We start from the raw sequence: 19,652 nt of genomic DNA, 5'->3' as shown, positions 1-19,652 counted from the left end.
AAGGTTAAGGAGATTGCTGAATTTCTTAGTGTGGATCATGGATTGATCTTAGTTATACAACCAATAAAAACGCGAAAGAAGTGAACTTCAGTTTTGTAGTAGTGCTCATCCCGAACCCCATTAAGGGTAGTATCCCGGACTTTCAGGCAGTTCATCTAGTGCTTAACTTGTAGACCACTGAGCATGGGTCTTGTAGTTTATTTATCCAACTTCAATCAATTCATGATATTGAACAACTATCTTTCAGTATCAATAGTGGCCAACTGCTTCACATTTAACATAGCTGAACTTCACTTGTCTTCTCATAAGGACTAGGGAGAATTACTAATGGGGCTGAGTATGTGCAATGCTAAGGAGTCCCATAGTCAAACGGGACAACTATTCAGTGCTTTCTAGTTTTCAGTAATTATTAGTCAGTTCGTGAAGTAAACTATGAAGTAAAGATGATATTTTTTAAAAACTTATTCACCCTAACATCTTACTGTAGTAAGAGTTGTTTGAGGACCTAAATTTACAAGAAATACATGATTGATATTTGATTTTATAAAGATTTGTACAATTTCTAGGCACCTAGAATCCTAGTTCAATTCCGTTCCACATTATGGGTATACACTGCCTAGAAATACCTAACTAGGGAAATTTTAGGATTTTTAAACATATTTCTAGCCGATATTTCCTCTCTGTACAAATCACCACATAGGTATTCTTATTATTATAAAAATACTAAGATATCTATCATAATGATTAGACTGTTGCATTAACTTTTTAAAAATATTTTGCCAAGCTATTCCTTAACTTTATCTATTCTATAAATGTACGCCATTCGAGTATATGGTCCTGTCAACTATTTTAGCCAATTGTATCGTTCTAGCTATGGAAATGCATTTACCATCGAATGATAAAACAGCCTTGTCAGAAAAACTGGTAAGTACCTTTTGTGGCTATTTATTTTTATTCATTATTGTATGTTTATTAATACACTGTTCTAGATATCATTGATCATTTATTTGCAGTTATGAGATAGAAAAGATGATTAATTGGTGATCTGGATGTTAGGAGGTGGGTTGAACCAAATGATATTTATTAACACAAATAATTATTGGAATGAAGTTTATCACAGTATATCACAGAGAGCAGTGAGTCCTAATAGGTTAGCATCAGAGATCTACAAAAATAGATGGTCTCGTTTCAGCAGCTAGATTAACGGAGGTATGGGCTAGAATTTAGGGACTGGAAGTAATCCTATATGAATGGTCTCGATTGCTGATCGATCCTATCCGTTAGAAAAAAACTAAAATCATAGCGCGATAGCCACAGAGCAATCAGTGTGACGTATTTAAAATTTATGACATAAGCCTAAATAACCGTCCAACGTTTAACTTGTGGTTAGGAAACTAGGTTGGTTTCAGGCTTATGACTTGGATATAAAGGTTCAGTACCTAAAACATAAACATACCTGCAAACTCTCTCGTTGTATTTCCTAGCCTTCAGTTTAGGCAAACATATAACACCCAAGGTGTTAGTAACCAATTTCAACTTAGATTGCTTGAATACATCACTTTCATAAGGTACAAGAAAACTAGAAACTGTTCAATCCATATAGATTAAACTCCGGTCACAAGCGTTATAAGAAAAGATGGATAGTGGCTAGTAGTGGAATCCAGGACTTAAAACACTATCGAGGTAATCAACGCACCACACACATATGTCAATAAGTGACTGATGAATTTCAGTCCTAAACATCATTTGAAAGATTCAAACAACCAATACCAAAATAAATCAAACTTCTTTCTATTCCACGAGCTAGTTATTATCTGGATTCAGTAGCTAAGTGGATGTCGTGGCGACGTTTGGTGCAAACGGTACTGTGTTCGAGTCCTAGAGTGAACATCAACTGTGAGATACAAATACATACATCTGACGAGTCCTAAATAGGGCGAAACGCGCGTCGTGGATTTCACCGCTTGCAACTATCACCTCCGACTATTGTTATTTATCGATCTGCACATTAATGTTTATGTTTATACTGGTACATTAATTCATTATCCTTAGTTTTAGAGCTGACTTTATATCCACTAAATTACTTGTTATTTTGGGTGACTGTCCGATTCTGTTACACGCGCTTTCAATATGTTTGTGCATCTTGCCACATCAATGGTAAGACTAAGGTTGATAGTGAACTGTATTGGTAAACCTAGTCGAAATACATATAAACTAATCCATATGCATATACATGCCCGTTTGAAAATTGGTTCAAATCACCAATAGCGTTTACCCACCAACTATCACTTACCCTTTGGCCTTAAGCTGAGGTGTAGGCACGGGTACTCAATGTGTTTGTATTGGATCAGCATATTAATACTGAGTCCAGGTAGCCACTCACGTTTGCAACTTAAATGCCGTATATCTTACTAGTTAATAACAATGATGTTATTTAAATTTCTTTGAGTTAAAAATTAGTTCTTGAGACTATTCTCACTGTATATGGCACAAACATAATTTTCATAAATGTTTCTAAAGACAAAATCTCTAAATTATCTTTTGTCGGGAAATCACTAGATTAGCTTTTTCAGACTTTCTTTTTTTACCTCTTTTTACCTCAGGAAGACTTTTTTTCCGACTGAGAAATATTTTCCACCTGTCGGCTATAACAATTTCTAATTTCTCATGCTATTTATCAACTGATTATGAGGCATTATTCTGATGAGAGTAAGAATGGATTCAGAAAAGAAGCAGTCTTTTGTTTGTTTCTAAATTTTTGGAGTTCTGAAGAATCTCCATGCATAAATAACCTTTAAAAAATAAAGATATCTACATAATATTCTTTGAAGATTGATTTCGTGTTGTATGACGTTTTACAGCCGGGTATGCCCATAATGTTGAAGGAAAAACACTCCCTGTTGTCTTTCAGCCTCGCTGTCAAAAAAGCTTCCGCCGAGATATTTGAAGTAAGACTGACCTTCTGTAGGATTGACTGTAAGGCTAGGTGACATGGGATCGAATTTATTAGGCAGCATAAGTTCCTACAAGATTATAGGCGAACCTCGCTGTCGAGGGCCAAGTACCATGAAACTTACGTTTAAGATTTATTGTCGACAATCTTCAACCACCACTTCAAAATTCATACTCTTGATTATTTATCAAACCATTTTATATATTTTAATAGCTAAAGTGTGATTATGTGTTTCAACAAAAGCTTTCTGTCAACAGTCTCTTTCATGGAACGACTACAGAATAAGACGATGTTAAACTAGGATATGAAGTTCCATTGACTCTTAACATTAACCGTTGAAATACTGAATGTCCAGAAAAACTTGACCTACTTAAACTTTTCTTTTACTTCGCTTTCAATGTAAATTAAAATGAAGTCTGAAACGATTGAAGATCTATTCATTTCATTACTATACTATACTGTTTGTTGTGTTTTTTTTTCAGGAACAAACTGAAACATATTTTTTAATTATTTTCTGTGTGGAAGCTTTATTAAAAATTGTTGCATTGGGTTTTGCTTTTCATCGTAAAGCTTATTTAAGAAATATATGGAATATAATGGATTTTATTGTGGTAGTCACAGGGTAAGTTGTTATCATTTTACCAATTTTGTATATTGTACTTTTTAAGAATAGTTTTCTTAAGTTAAACTCTAGAACTGTATTATTTTATAAGTTCTTAAAAAACTTGGGAAGAATTTTATCCAAAATTGTGTAAGGCAAGAACAATGAACACTGTGAAGGATGAAATGGATTCATTTTACTATTGCACATTTTAGGTATTGTTTTTGTGGAGATTTTAATAGTTTTATAGTTAAAATCATGAGTCAATTTCGTGGATTGGTTGAAGTCAGACATTAATATCGTTGGATGCCGGCTCAGTAGTCTGAAGGGTATGCATTCGTGAGCGAGACCGTTAGGTCCTGGGTTCGAATCCCACAGGACGGGATCGTGGATATGCACTGCTGAAGAGTCTTGCAATAGGATGAAACGGCCTCTCAGTGGTTCCAAGTTTTCCATGGTGGTCTAGATTCAAATGACTCATGATTTCAACTATGAAAAAATGAATATATTTATGAATATTAAACACTTTTCAAATTCTTTAGATTAATCCTTTGAAAAAAGCGTTAAATATTGTTTGAAAAGCTTGATTAATCTCTTAATGAGTAGATTGCTGACTTTCAAAGTTGTTTATATTTAATAGAACTAACTCTATAACCATTTAAATAATCTGTGTGGATTTACAAAAGTAGCCCATCAAAAAATGTCTCATGCTTCAAGAAAAGCAAATATAATTTATAGTCTGAAATTTTTACCTGTGTGAGAAAATACATTTTTCAAAAAGAATAATCGAACTGGATCGTCGATATGGCAGATTAACTAACTTTATCCTAAAACTAATCTAAAGTAATCGGTCGATTAATCCTCATTGTATTAACAAAAGGTTTTTAGTGTTACGCTGAATTCAACACTAACTCACCATCTTGAATGGAAGATAAGATAAATTTGTTCGACAGGAAAGAAAAACAGCTGTTTAAGATAATTTATCTACATTCATACATCTTTTAGTCAGGTTATTGGATTACCAAAATAAAATCAGTCAGCAAAAATTAAAAAATCAATCTCACCTAGATTGATATCTGACAGGACGTAACTTAAAATTTCATCTGTTTAAAAAACGCACTTTGTATACATTCACATACGCCAGCAAAAGATGATGTAAATTTAGTCCAAAGTAGCATCTACAGGATAGTCTAAACTTTTATTAATAATGTTAATGAATATTGTTCCGGAAAAATTGAATCCAGTGAAAGGAAAAAACTTTAAATTTATGTAAAAACTTAAGATCCAGAGAAAAATGAAGGACAACTGTTGGTACTTCACTGTTACTGACTTCCGGATGTATTACTCAACATCTTCAGCGTTATATTATGATTATCTGATTCATCTTAACCTAAAAGTCTTCCCTTGCCAAAATGGCTCAATTTAATAATCACTGATTTCATAGATTAATAATATATGTTCGTTAAATGATCTCAAAATCGTCTTCTGAACCTTTGATATGTTAGTCAACATGCGTAAACATTTTTTATATTCAGCTCGTAAAATTAAGATTAATGAATCAGTGAAAAGTATACTGTTAGCTTTCGAGGTACTTGTTTTTATCTTAAGTTTACCAAGAAAAGCTTTCAAGGAGTTGATCAAATAGATTTTTGGTTTAACTCTGTATACAAATGTATAAAAGGTGTAATCAGGAATCAGAATTTCATTATTGTGAACTCACTACTGTCAAATTTCGATTATATAATTTTACATATTTACAGTTTCTCTCCATTAATTTTCTTTAGTCTTTTAGCTTATATTCTGCCCAATTTAAATCAACCAGCAGTACGTGCATTACGTGTGTTACGGCCACTGAAATTAGTAACTGGTTTTGAAAGTAAGTTATTCTATACAATAAAGCTGTTTTGATTTATATATAGTATCAAAACTGTATACACTATAAATGATACTCAGCTAAATCAAGGCACCGTATAATATTCATTGATGTATTGTATGAACTAACTCGGAATGCAAAGACTTACAGGTATATAAGTAATTGAAAATCGAATGGTAAAGTGATGAAATTCAGTTGTGTAATGAAAATATCAATGAATTAAAACTGTAAATAAACTTGTATGGATTGGCTTGAAAATAATTACAACTTAACTAAAGGTATATAATTCTTAATTATGGCAGTTAGTAATCAGTTAAACAATAGAATAAATATGGAAATTTGATACATTTGAAGTACTTCTGAAAAAAGCGAAAACAAAGATTCTAACAGAATAGCATGGATTCATTTCATTTCGTTGGTTCTCGTCAGTTACTTACAACCTGTGATATTTAAAATCATAATTACAAAATGGATTTAAGTTGCTTACATGAAAGTGTTTAGTTGGAAGTTATGTTGAAGACATATTAGTATAGCAAGAGTGTAAGTAGATTGAATAGACTGAATATTGTAAATATATACCTTATGTAAAAGAAAATTCTACAACATTGATTGTGAAAACAGTTCAAATGGCCAGAAACAAGTAGTTACATAATGAGTAAACGCTGATAGGAATAAAATGAGTGAAGCTCAGTTGATAAAATTAAGATTACTAATTTGGAAGATAGTTGAAATAAAACTCAATGATGTAATAAGTGCAAGAAAGAATTAGAAGAAAAATGATTAGATGCAGCGAAGGAATATTTGTTACCAAGGAAAGGAAAGATTAATAACTATCTCCTTTTGAACACATAAGTCAGGTTTTTGACGCCTGATAGCAACGGCTTCAGCAAACTTCAGAAGACTGGAGTTTGACTGTTTACTAATCACCTTGAAAGATTGCAAGGTATTAGCCTGATGTCCTGTATCCAAGTGATGTTTTGTTATATCCCCCGGTGAATTACGAATGGTAACTTTTAGGTCTATTTATGGATCAATGTAATATGCCTATTTCCTATTGTACAATTATTACGTAACTGAGCTATTCATATTCGTATTTCTCTTATCATTAGCCTTATTTTGACCTTTGACTTATTATCATACGATTCTTGAGTTATAATCAGTTTATTGATTACTTTGGTTTGTATAAAAACCCAGTGTGTTTGTAAATAATGATTCATATTGCCGAGGCTGTTATTTGTGTTCTGGACTCAACTGACGGGGCTAGGCAGATAGGAAGGGCCGATACGCACTCAAGACTGCTCGTACGATTTCAAGTATCATTTGCGTCCGATCAATAAAATTCACTCCTCTCTAAATTGGCGTTCATATATTAAATTGGGCACTCACACGTTATAACATGTTTGGTAATTGTACTGTTTAGAGTCGTTCTTTCTCATGTTCTAAGGCTTTTTGGAACATACTCAAAAAGTCCAAGATACTCTCTTTTTTCTGTTCGGCTAATGTAGTTGCTTTGGAAGGTATATATGTACAATATTCAGTCTATTCAATCTACTTACACTCTTGCTATACTAATATGTCTTCAACATAACTTCCAACTAAACACTTTCATGTAAGCAACTTAAATCCATTTTGTAATTATGATTTTAAATATCACAGGTTGTAAGTAACTGACGAGAACCAACGAAATGAAATGAATCCATGCTATTCTGTTAGAATCTTTGTTCTTGCTCTTTTCAAAATGATAAAGTTGATGTCAGTTCATTATGAAGCTAAAACTGAATGATGCAAATATCTACAGAGAAATGTTAATTACCACAAACAGTTAACATCATCACTGTTTGTTTGCGAAAGAATGATCTGTGTAAATTAGACTGATGTAACAAAAAATAATAGTTTCAATTTTAGGATGATGAAGATAGTCAACAGGAAAAACAGGACCTAGGCTTTGTGTTAGTAAACATTCGTCAGGAAGGTGAACCTGTACTCTTGAGAGAAATGATACCCCCTGATGGACTCGATCCGGAGTTGAACTGCTTGAAAGTCTAGAAGATTACTGCTGACATATTCGGGCGATGACTAACTCCTCTAGCATCGTATTATTCACAATAGATCTATCAATGGTTTCAGGAGACCAGGAATAACGTTCTGTGTACTCGAATCGTTTGCCCTAGCGGTGCGAGGTGATAAAAGGACGTGGGAAGGGTTAGTCGTGGAGATAAGAGTGTTATTAGGTGTAGGAAGGATTTGAAAGTGACCAACTTGGTCTCGTGTGCAGTTATGGGTATGAGGGCTAGTATCACTTCCCGGCTGCCCACACCGTGGAAGGGTATTTCTTGAGGGACCTGAAAAAGAAGTTGGATTAGTGTTGGTCTTAACGACCTGGGAGCGTGACCGCAGTGCCCAAGGGACAACTGCTTGAGGCCGGTCACGCACGGCCTTTTTGTGTTGGGGATTTTTGACGTGTTAGCTCCGTTCTTCAAAAGTCCTTACTGCCGGAGACGGAAATCCGTGGGATAAGGCGAGGTGTGCATTTTTAGGGTCGACCTTTTCTAACCCCACCCCTCCTTGTGGGAAGGCAGCATCACTGTCATTCTGGTTGTCTGAAGGAAACACCTTACTGCTTTCACACCTCTGAACAGTCAGCAGTACGACTTCGCCTTCGGACCTTGGGATTGCTGCTTTTAGTCTCACCGCTCTTCAACCGACCTGTCTGGCATGGTAGGACCTCGAGGAACGATTGTTCCAGCCAGCATAGCTCGATTGGATCATCACGATAGGCAAGCCCGACCACCACGTCAAGGTAGCAGCAGCGGTCGGGAGTAGCCACAAATAAGTGTAGGACTTCCATCTAACTATCTTAAACCAGCCAACCTCAGTATATAGTACACAGGTAGTCAAGTCATTCAGATTAGTGGCCATATTTCAACTTAATCAATGGAATTCGATCAATACTTAAGGAGCTATGAATCATGTAATGCTTGTTTAGTTCTTTAGTGATGAACTAATCCTATCACTCAAATAGATGTTATGCCTCACTAACAAGTACCGACTAATATGAAACCTAAATCTAAGATTTTCTGATCATTTTATTTGATGAGTGTTTAGGCTAATCCAAAATATTTTTTTCTTAAAGTTAAGTACCTTCTGTCATCAATGTGCCTATGATCATATTTATTCATTAAGACATTCAATAGATAATACACAGTTTACGCCTACTTTTACTTATTTCATTTATAATACTACTAATGATTTATCTACCTACCTATCTATTATTCTCAGGTTTACAAATTGTACTCAAATCAATTATTAGAGCTATGGCTCCATTACTTCAAATTAGTTTATTAGTATTATTTGCTATAATTATATTTGCAATAATTGGTTTGGAATTCTATTCAGGTGGATTTCATATGACATGCTTTGATTTATGTAAGTGTAATAATGATGCATTTTTTCACTTTTGTTTTTGGAATAAATCATCATTATATTGTTAACGATCATTATTATTAACACCATAATATTCGCTAAAAAATATATTATATGAGATTGTTTTGGATGCTTGTAATCAAATGAAATAACCAGTGTAACAAAACGTTTAGTTCTAGTAAAAAGCAACGTTTATTAGCATTATAAGTAGAGGTGAATAGTGGCTAGCAGTGGAATCCAGAACGAGCGTTTCGTCCTATTTAGGACTCGTCAGATGTATGTACTTGTATCTCACAGTTGATGCTCCCTCTGGGACTCGAACACAGTACCATTTGTTTCAAATGTCACCACTTAGATACTGAATCCAGATAACAACTAGATCGTGCAATAGGAAGAAGTTTGATTTATTTTTGTATTGGTTGTTTGAATCTTTCAAATGATGTTTAGGACTGAAATTCATCAGTCACTTATTGACTTATGTGTGTGGTATGTAGATTGCCTCGATATTTTTTAAGTCCTAGGTTCCATTACTAGCCACTATCCGTCTCTGCTTATAATGCTTGTAACTTAAGGCAATATGGAGGCAACCCACACTGGATGCATATATGCCAATAAGAGACTGATCATTTGCAGTCTTAAACATCATTAGGAAGGTCCAAACAACCAATACAAAAATGAATGTTTATTAATCTCACAAGATAATAATAATAACAAATGATCTTTTGGGATAGATTGATTATATTTAATAATTAAATTAAATTGAGAAAGATATACATTATTCTATATTTTTACTTCTTTTATGTTAATTTCATCAAAAAACAACCTTTTACAATTGTATAGCTTGTCTATAATTCATCATCGTTGCCGTACAAAAATATTAACAGTAAATTTAATATAATAGAATATTATATTCAAATTCTAAAATCTACAGCATATTATGAATTAACGAAAAAGTACCTGCCAGGGAAGTCCTACTCATTGCCTTCTCGTGGTGAGGGTGTTCTTTACGGAATTGAGGGGATGAAAAGCGAATGTCCGGCGCTTTAACCGGGTTGGTGGACACGTAAAATCCACCTAGAGAAGTTGGAAAACTCTGATTCCGAACCCATGGTGCACATGGGCTCCAGTATCCTGAAGGAACAAAATGCGTATGAATCAATTGTTGGTCACCGGCAACAATGGGACTGCATCTCCTTATGATGCTCCATTGCCCTGTGGATCAGATCTTTAGGTCAAAGGCTCCAGGTTTGGTCCCCTAAGAAAACCACCTGCTTCAGTTTGGTCACCTGTGCGGTATCTCAGCCCTCACACAAATCAAACGAGATTTGTGTGAAGCATATATATCTGGTGCCCCTTTGTACCAACATTTATGTGTTTAAATAAATAAATAACATTCATAACTTGAAATGGAAGTTGATAGTTAACCTTGAAATATACAGTTTTAACTTTTTTTTGTGTCAGTGAACATTTACAGTTCGTAGAAGCAAATTATAATCAGATGTAATAAGAGTATGTTGAACAATTGTATTAGGATAGAAGGAATGTCTATGCATATGGTATAACCCATTATATTTTTGTCTATAATGTATGACTTTAAATAATAATAATAATAATAGTTACTCATTTCATGCTAATGTAATCTATACTCTGCGTTAAGAATGAAACATAATTTTCAACTATTATTACCATGGGTCATTTAAGGACAAATTTTCGGGGTGTTGAAAAAGCGTTTTTTTCCATATTACTGAGACATCTTTTCATATCAGTATAGGGGTTTGTTGAGATTATAGTATTTTCACAGTTGAAATCACGAGACGAAACGACCGTCCAGTGATTTCAGGTTTTCAAAAGTGGCCTAGCTCAGACTCGTGATTTCAACTATGGACATACTTTTTTACTGGCAGTGATCATATGAACTGTAAATTTTGTTTTTACTTCACTGAAATGTCTTCATTTTTTTACTTTTTAATGAGTTTCAACAGGTCTTGACAAAAAAAGAGATTTACGTAAAGGTTTATTTTAATTTCTTCAGAATAGTGAAACGAGAACAGCGCGTTGAGATTTTAAAAATAACCAAGTCGTAGAATAACTACTTTGCAATGATAAATAATACACACTGACGATTCAAGTAATCCATTTAACTTCCACATAACTTGAAACTCGTTTACTCTAATTGTAAGTAAAATTTGATCAGTGTTTAAGAACTAGATCATCAGACACGGTACACTAAAATATCATGTCACTAAACTCATAACAAAAATATGTGTCGGAAAGTTAGATCGAATGATCTGATCAATGCTAAAGACTACAGGATACAAAATGGAAAATCTCTTATATCCTATATGAAGATCTGTCATTATGTAAATAGCCTACATGATTTTTCCTGTTGAAGTTAAGTTCTCTGAACCTAGTGGTTTAACTGTGAAGCTTTCATTGTTTTGCTAGAATAATATCATCAGCATAAACTTTAGATATAAAATGATCTATTCAAATTTCCATGTGTACGACTAACAACTTATTTTGTCAACCTTGATTTTGATTGGTTGTTGTTGATTCTTGCCCAATCATTGTCTGAGTAGGCTTATTTTAAAAATTATCGCAGAATAATTTATAATGTAAACAGAAATGTTGGAGATTACTCTTTACTTTAAATGTATGAAGAAGATGAGAAAAACATGGGCGTGATTGTAAAACATGATTAATATGCATGAAAATGTTAAAGAGATTATTACCAATTACTTACCGAGTATGTGAAATTCAAAGAAACATCAGCTCCATGGTGAGATGAGAGATTAAAAGGTCTCATTTTGGATGTATAACTCACTCATGAAACCCTTAAAGGTTAAAGCTTCTGAAGTATATGACTATTTTTGACTTGTAATCCATTTTTACACCATCATTTGACTATGTAGATAATTTAAGAGACATTTCTAGTAGGACGCTATTATGAGAATGATAATATGTCTCAGTAGAAAATGGTTGATTGTTGTGAATCTTTTTTTTAACTCTATCCAGGATAATACTTGATGGTACATTATAATGGAATATATAATATTTGTAGTAAACATGAAATAGTGATACATGTGTACATATGATTGGTAGTGCTTGATTAACTCTAGTTTTATATAGACTGACATTCATTAGGTGCATGTTTCAAACCATTAGATCATTTCTATTTGCTCTCATTTGACATATACTTTCTTTCTTTTATTGAAAGAGTTCTAAGTAATTTATAGGCATATAAATATTCATTCAAATGCGGTAATAGTTTTAAAGAACTTAAGAGAAAATTTTATGTTAGAGATTTGCTAAAGATTATTCATTTGAAAGTTTATTTCCATCACGGATGAATATCATCTGGCTAATTACTAGAAACTAAGAAGCAGTCAATAATTCACTTGACATTGTTTGCTTGAATCTTCCCATTGATGTTTAGAACTGCAATTGATCAGCCTCTTATTGGCATATGTGCATACTGTGCGTATTGCTTCGATAAGGCCTTAATTCACAAGCATTATAAGCAAAGATGGATAGTGGCTAGCAGTGGAATTCAGGACGCGCGTTTCGTCCTATTCGGCACTTTTCAGCTGGATGTACCTGCATCTCAGAGTTGATGTTAACTCTAGGATTGGGTTCGAGTTCCATTTTAGGACTATTCTGTTTTGCAAACTGAAGTTCAAATACTATAATTAATTTGAGACATTCAATTCCTGTCTAAAAATAATAATTTTAAACTATCTCATTGAAATCTAGCAGTCTATGTTTTTAGTTTGATTGATTCATTATATTGGATGACAATAATCTGGTGACTAATTTCTCCTGTACTCCCGACACAGTTGGAATATACTACTTATTCATCATAATAATAAAAAGTTACTTTATTTCAATACCTTTATATAATTTAATAAGATTAATTATCAACGAAGTATATGAATTTTTTTATGATTAATACCTCAGAGAAACGTAAATTTATTCTCACTTATATAAACTATATCATTGTAATATTTTAGATAATCCAGACTATTTACCAATTTCTTTACCGAATCGACCAACATTAGCACCATGCAGTCTTTCAAATGGTTCAGCAACTAGTACAGGTTCTTTACCACATGGAGCATTTGTATGCCCACCAAATTATGTATGTAAAGGTTATTGGGAAGGACCAAATTATGGCATAACTAGTTTTGATAATATTGGTTATGCTATGCTTACTGTATTTCAATGTATCACTATGGAAGGTTGGACGGAAATAATGTATTCAGTAAGTAATGATCAGTTAATTTTTGTGTAATATTAATTATAATGGATTAAAACAAAAGGAACTATCGTTTACTTTCTTCTGAACAATTCCATCTTTATAAGTACAAGTGGATCCAGTGATCTAACAGGTTTTTTAGATACGAGTTTTGTTATAACTTGTTATATGCTTTCATTTTGATGCAAGGTTATGCATTTGTATTTCATTGTCTGATAAAAATCCAGTATCTAAAATTTTCGAGTATTTATTCATTTATTCAGTGAGTGTTGAATACAAGAATGTAATTTTCACTGGGAATTTCATTTCAAGCACCTTCAGTGTTACGTCCTTGATCTATCTACTATTATAACCTCTCACAATCTAGACTAAGGCCATGAAAGATAGGCTAAGTGGTTCAACCTCTAGGCTAGAATCAAGTGAGCAAACAACGAGACTAACTACCTTGGGTAGAGTGACGAAGAGCATTCTATCGGACTGAATGATATATATATATATATATACCTTCTGATTGTATCGGCTGATAGTCTTTAAGTAAGAAAAAGTGGAATTTATTCTATTTAGCTTGAATTAATTGGTCCACTTGACATATAACTCAGTACAATACACTTTTTACAAAATGGCAAATTACTGTCATTTTATTTGCCAAGCATTCACGAGACTTTTACCTATGTATTTCATATTATTCATGGTCGAATGAATGGATATATTTGATGAAAGTGAGTATGGTTTGACATGCAGATAGAATTTATCGAGATTGTTGGTAGTAGAAATTTTTGTTTATGCTTGCTTTCAAGTACATAAATCTTAATTCACTTACAATCACTTTCAATAATTACCTAAAGATAACTTTTTCATAATGTAACTGTAATACCTATCTATCAGGGTATATCCATAACCCTTCATTGATGATTGCAGGAACAAGGTAACGTACTAGTTCAGACTTTTAGGGTTATAGGTTAACCACGAGCAACTGTAAGTCAATTAACGGTAGACTAGTACGTTTTAAGCAATTTTCGGTCACTTTTCTGTTGTGTTGCAATTCTGAGTATTATTCAATATACTCTGGTGTCTGCTTATTCCGTCCTACCTTAAGGGTGAATATAGTTCCTTGATCTCTACCCAAATGAATTGATTTCACTCTTAAGATACTATTCTTACCAAACGATTTATTTTATCATTTCATTTATTCAAATATTTCCATAACTACCTCTGAATATTTTTGTTCATTTTACAATCTAAATTTACATTCCCACTTACTTGGGTTTTTAAAAGTTTGTACTGTTTAACAGTAGTTATCAAACTAAACTAACATCAGCTAGAGAGCCATCATGTTGTTTTGTAGTTAAATGAACACTTATTGGCTAACCATTTTATTTCACCAGCTGACAGTAATCATAATTCCTTTGGTTGAACCATCGAATAAATACCCAAGTGTATGAAGTATATAAAGCGACAAATTTTACCCATAATACGGGATAACTTTGTTGTAATCTGCTGAAATCAGTCTGTAGCTACGTTGAAATTCACACTGTATTCTTGACTATCAGATTGATCATATACAAAGTTCAGTTACATGAGATATTGATCTAAAACAGTCTAAATCAGGGAACTCTGGATATCCGTTCGTTTTATTGTAAGATATATCAACAGTAAGCAGTCCTAACATTACAAAAGATCAAACCCAACTCCTTCAGATCTTCAGGAGGACACAAAATGTTTGAATTGATAAATTTGAGTCAACCTCAGTCATTCTTTATTGTAGAAAAATCCTCATCCTAAGTTATTGGTATATTAGTTAACGATTTTAACCTGGTCGAATTAATAAAAATGTACATTGGATTCAAACTAAGCAGATAAAGAGCGTTTCGTTTGCAGTCAGGTTATATGGTTCTGGTTTCACCATTTGAATTTGACGATGAAGGTACAATACAGTGGTCTGTCATCTTTTAGAATGCTAAGAGGATATGTTCAAGGATCTATGGTCATGTCACGAACTTATTGAAACTGTTATGAATTTTACACGAAGTCATTAACACTAGTTTCTTCATAATACAATGTCTACTTATGAAATGCTCAATTATTAGATAAATCTACAATTACTCTTCAAGTAAATACAAACAAAAACTGTTTTAAACAAAATTTCTTTCGTCAGTGTTTTTTTTCAAACCTGTCAATCATTCATCTGGTAAATCTCATTGACTACAATTATACACATAGAAATAGATGGGGGGAAAATTTATATTTTAAAAATGATCAATACGAGAAGAACTTAGACGCATAGTGATTTACTCTTTTTTTCTTCTTTTGTTTTTTCCATTTATTTTATTGTCTACTTTTTTCTCTGTAGACAAATGATGCATTTGGTGATCGTTTCAATTATCTGTATTTTGTTCCACTTATAATACTTGGATCATTTTTTATGTTAAATCTAGTACTTGGTGTTCTAAGTGGGTAAGTTTGAATTATTTTAACTCAGTTCGAATTCTTTATTTTAACTAATAATAAACTTAAGATTATATATTTAATGGAAGTGGTAGTAACAGTAATGGAAATTACGTCTTTAAATGATTATCTCTTTAGTGTCTCATGGAACGAAATCCGATGGGATAAAATTTTCATCTTACTATCTAGCTGCATATCTACAACTTATAGTCTAAACTAATCAGATATATTATTATATATACTTAAAATCATGGGTCAATTGAAACTAGACCACCATAGAAAACCTGGAAGCACTGGACAGCCGTTTCGTCCTATCGTGGATTGCTCAACATCGTGGATAGGTTGAAGTTAGACATTAACACCGTTGGATGCCGGCTCAGTGGTCTATCGGCCAAGTGCTCTGGCGCGAGATTGATAGGTCCTGGGTTCGAATCTTGCGAGGCGGGATCGTGGATGCTCACTGATGAGGAGTCTCACAACAGGACGGAACGGCCGTCCAGTTCTTCCAGGTTTTCTACAGTGGTCTAGCTTCAATTGACTCATGATTTCAAGTATATGTAAAAATTACTGAAAATCTCCTCAGAAAACCCCCTAATCTGATATTTATTTACATAAAAATGTGTATATAATTTCTTATTGTTTGCTTTAATTCGTTTATTTCATCTTATTTTATTCTTAGCGTTCCACTGTTCTTGGGATTGTTGCTTACTTTAATTAACTGAAGTTAGAAATATGACCACTAGATTCCAAAGTCATATGTATAAAGATTAAACACTAGCAGCGAAACCTAAGGGTTCTGGATCCGACTCCTGATTGTATTGTATATGAGCACTACTGAGGAGTCTCATACTAAAACAAAACACCTATTCATTGGTTCTTGATATTCAGTTACTGTTTAACGAAAAACACAACAAGTTACTTAGCTTACAATTTTGAGATTTAACTAATTGTAAAGTTAAAATGTGCTGAACTCTGACTAACGATTCAAACTCAATTCTTTGTTTAAAAGTCTTGTTTCGGTCTAAGTAGTTGAGGTGTTTGTTATTTTGAAGTTAATTTACATACGGCAGCATTATTTCATCAGTTTAAAGTCCAAATATACTTAATTAAAAGGTATTACACTAAAATGTATTATACTAACGTTCCGTTTTATGTGTTTGAAAATTTATAAAATTTTTACAGTGAATTTGCCAAAGAAAGAGAACGTGTAGAAAAACGTCGTGCATTTTTAAAATTACGTCGACAACAACAAACTGAGAAAGAATTCAGCGGGTATATGGATTGGATTCAAAAAGCTGGTAAGTAAATGTTAATTTGTCAATCTTTTTGTATTGTTTTTACCGCATGGTATTCCATAATTTTTGTTGATAATATGAGATAATATTCGAAAATAATAAAATTACCTATCAAAGTTTTATAGCTGGTAACCGTTCACAAAATTTATTGTTTCTCAATTGTGAATGGAAACTAAACTCGTTTTTTAAACACTGAGCTATAAATTTTAACTAGGAGTCAATTAAGATAGTAATTGAATGTATTAATTCCTTATTTATCGACATCAATAAAGAAATAAACAATGACAGATTTAAGGTCAATAAGAACCAATCAACATCGAGGTGCACAGGACAAGCTGTGAATCACATGTGGAGAAATTCAAACACTTCACTTCTACCCGAAGTTTGTGCTGATGATGTCGTTCAGAAGGACGATGAAAGCTCCACGACTAAAGCATCCAGCTCAGAGAACAAAACTCCATCAATATCGACATCAATAAGTTTCCTGTTCTTCATAGTGTTTTATTCACTGAACTTCCAATGTCATTACAAATAACATCATCGGTGCTTACTTTGAATAAAAGTCCTGTTCATTAACGTAACTCATACAAGGAGATCCTGGGTTTGAGTCCTGAGGGCGGGATCGTGGGTGTGCACTTCTGAGGAGTCCCACGCTAGGACGAAACGGGTGTCCAGTGCTTCCAGATTTTTATTATGGTCTAGCTTCAATTGACTCATGAATTCAACTATTTAAGATCAAATACATTGTGTATGTTTTCCAATTATTTAGCATTGAATTAAGTATAAAAAATGAGACATAAACATTTTGGTAACTTGTGATTGGGTTTTTTCTATAAACCATCAAGCTATTCTCTTTGTCTCCTTATAAAATAATCTGCTAAGATGGAGATATACTTTTCCTGATAATTTGTAGGATTTTCTGATTAAATAACCAACTCTTCATTCGAAAGAGTAATTGAAATACTATTCATCATTAGTCATTTGAAACAAATAGACTACTTAATTAATAGAAACATTTAATCATTTCGATAACTATTCTCATGTTTAAGTTATGTAATGTAACAGTAATTCTTATGTTGTAAAGATTAAGTTTGCATAAAAGTTATCGAAAGGCTTGTTTAATTTATCAGGCATATTATTCAAGCTGATTCTTTTTTTTTGTTTACAATTTCAAGAAAACATTAATTTCGTTATATCGATTGATGTGCGTTAGTACGTGCCCTGTTTATATGTATATGATGTGATAAGACCGCCAATTAGAGAGGAGTGATTTATCGATCTGAGTAATGATACACAAAAGCCGTATGAGCAGTTTTGAGTACTTATCAGTCCTGATTTCTGCCTAGCCTAGTAAGTTAAGTCCGGAACACCAATTACAGCCTCTGCAATATGAATCATTATTCTCAAACATACTGGGTTTATATACCAAATAAACTGACCACATCGTACCATATAATAGAAAATAACATTCGTACAAGATTTGGCCAAATGTAGCTGTGAATAGGAGGAACAGTAATTAATGGATTAGGGATAACTCAAGAATGGTAAGTCGTATAATAATAGTCTATAGGTCAAAATAAAGCTTGTAATAAGAGGAACACGAATATGAGTAGTTTAGTTACTTAACAATAATACAATAGAAAATATACATATCATATTGGTCCATAAATAGTTCTCAAAGTTACCATTCATAAATCTCCACGGGATATAACACAATATATATTATGTAAAACATTGGTCTTGATAAGTTTAGGGAAGAGTTTCCCGATTTTATTATGAATATTGTTGTGCTCCTATATTTAATATATACACAAACTAATGTCGTAAAATCTTCATTTTGCAAAATATGTGGTGTATATAATCAAGCTTATCTTATTCGAATTATTTCAATTAGGTGGTAGAGTACTTCTCCTATCTCCGTCTCCATTATGTAATACATCCTTACGAATCTTCGAAATTTGTTTTCTTCAATTTCTGTTTAAAGAGTGTGTACGAAAAAATTTCACAGGTTCAGTTTACAAGTAGTCATTTAGACAATGAATCAGCAATTAGCAAATACAATTCTTGAACATTTATTCAAGTTGGTTAACCTTTTAAAAAAAAAAATCTTGAAGGAACTAATTTTCCTCAAGAGAACTAGTCTTATTTAACTTAAGGTTAAAGTTAAAAATGCCCTCATTAAAGTTTTATTGCTAAGATTTTAGCTAACTAAATTTGATTCAAAGAGTTATGACTAAGCTTCATTGTCAAGATTTCATTTAATTAACATATAAGTGACCTATAAAATTCATATCTTTCAAATACTTACTTTCATCTTGAATATTGAAGGAAAAAAAAAGAAAAAAAACTTATTTTACTCTTCAGTTTTATTGTATTATGAAATGAATTAAAATTTGAAGTCATGTCAACAAGTTAATCTCATGAGTAAATCTTAATTAACTTTATTATATCATGCAATTAGTTCCCTTTTATGAACTTAAATAAAGACAGAACAAATATCGATGCAGAATAATATGGATTCATTATATGTCGTGGTTTCTTGTTAGCTGGTTACAACCAAATATGCATTAGAATTTTAGCATTGAGATAATAAATAATGTGGAACAATTGACATAAGTGAATGTAAAGGATTGAAATGACAAAAGGTTATCAATCATAAAGGATGGGTGTGGTGTAATAGTTGAGTGGAGTTCAGAGACAGATAAGACAAATTGTGTGATAATTTTAGAAGTAATAAAGGATTCATGGAAATTACGTAACCCATCCTATTTGTTTTGTAATTCCATGAATCCTTTATTACCTCTAAA

General features: G+C 32.7%; 1 protein-coding gene across 1 annotated transcript in view; it reads left to right on the top strand.

Moving 5' to 3' along the window:
* Window positions 1-831: 831 nt before the first annotated feature.
* The window catches only part of Smp_004730 (voltage-dependent calcium channel), a gene marked incomplete at both ends in the record, with an annotated part of 129,847 nt that continues 111,026 nt past the window's right edge, over window positions 832-19,652 (top strand). The window contains 7 exons of the mRNA XM_018796213.1: window positions 832-924; window positions 3,436-3,575; window positions 5,339-5,430; window positions 8,707-8,853; window positions 12,861-13,090; window positions 15,456-15,559; window positions 16,733-16,848. Coding sequence (XP_018650448.1) covers window positions 832-924; window positions 3,436-3,575; window positions 5,339-5,430; window positions 8,707-8,853; window positions 12,861-13,090; window positions 15,456-15,559; window positions 16,733-16,848 — 922 coding nt within the window. The remainder of the gene's footprint in view (window positions 925-3,435; window positions 3,576-5,338; window positions 5,431-8,706; window positions 8,854-12,860; window positions 13,091-15,455; window positions 15,560-16,732; window positions 16,849-19,652) is intronic.

Source organism: Schistosoma mansoni, chromosome 2, assembly GCF_000237925.1.
Source record: "Schistosoma mansoni strain Puerto Rico chromosome 2, complete genome".
In the NCBI taxonomy this organism is placed as follows: Eukaryota; Metazoa; Platyhelminthes; class Trematoda; order Strigeidida; family Schistosomatidae; genus Schistosoma; species Schistosoma mansoni.
Note: the sequence above shows the minus strand (reverse complement) of the source record. Positions and strands in the feature narration are given on the sequence as shown.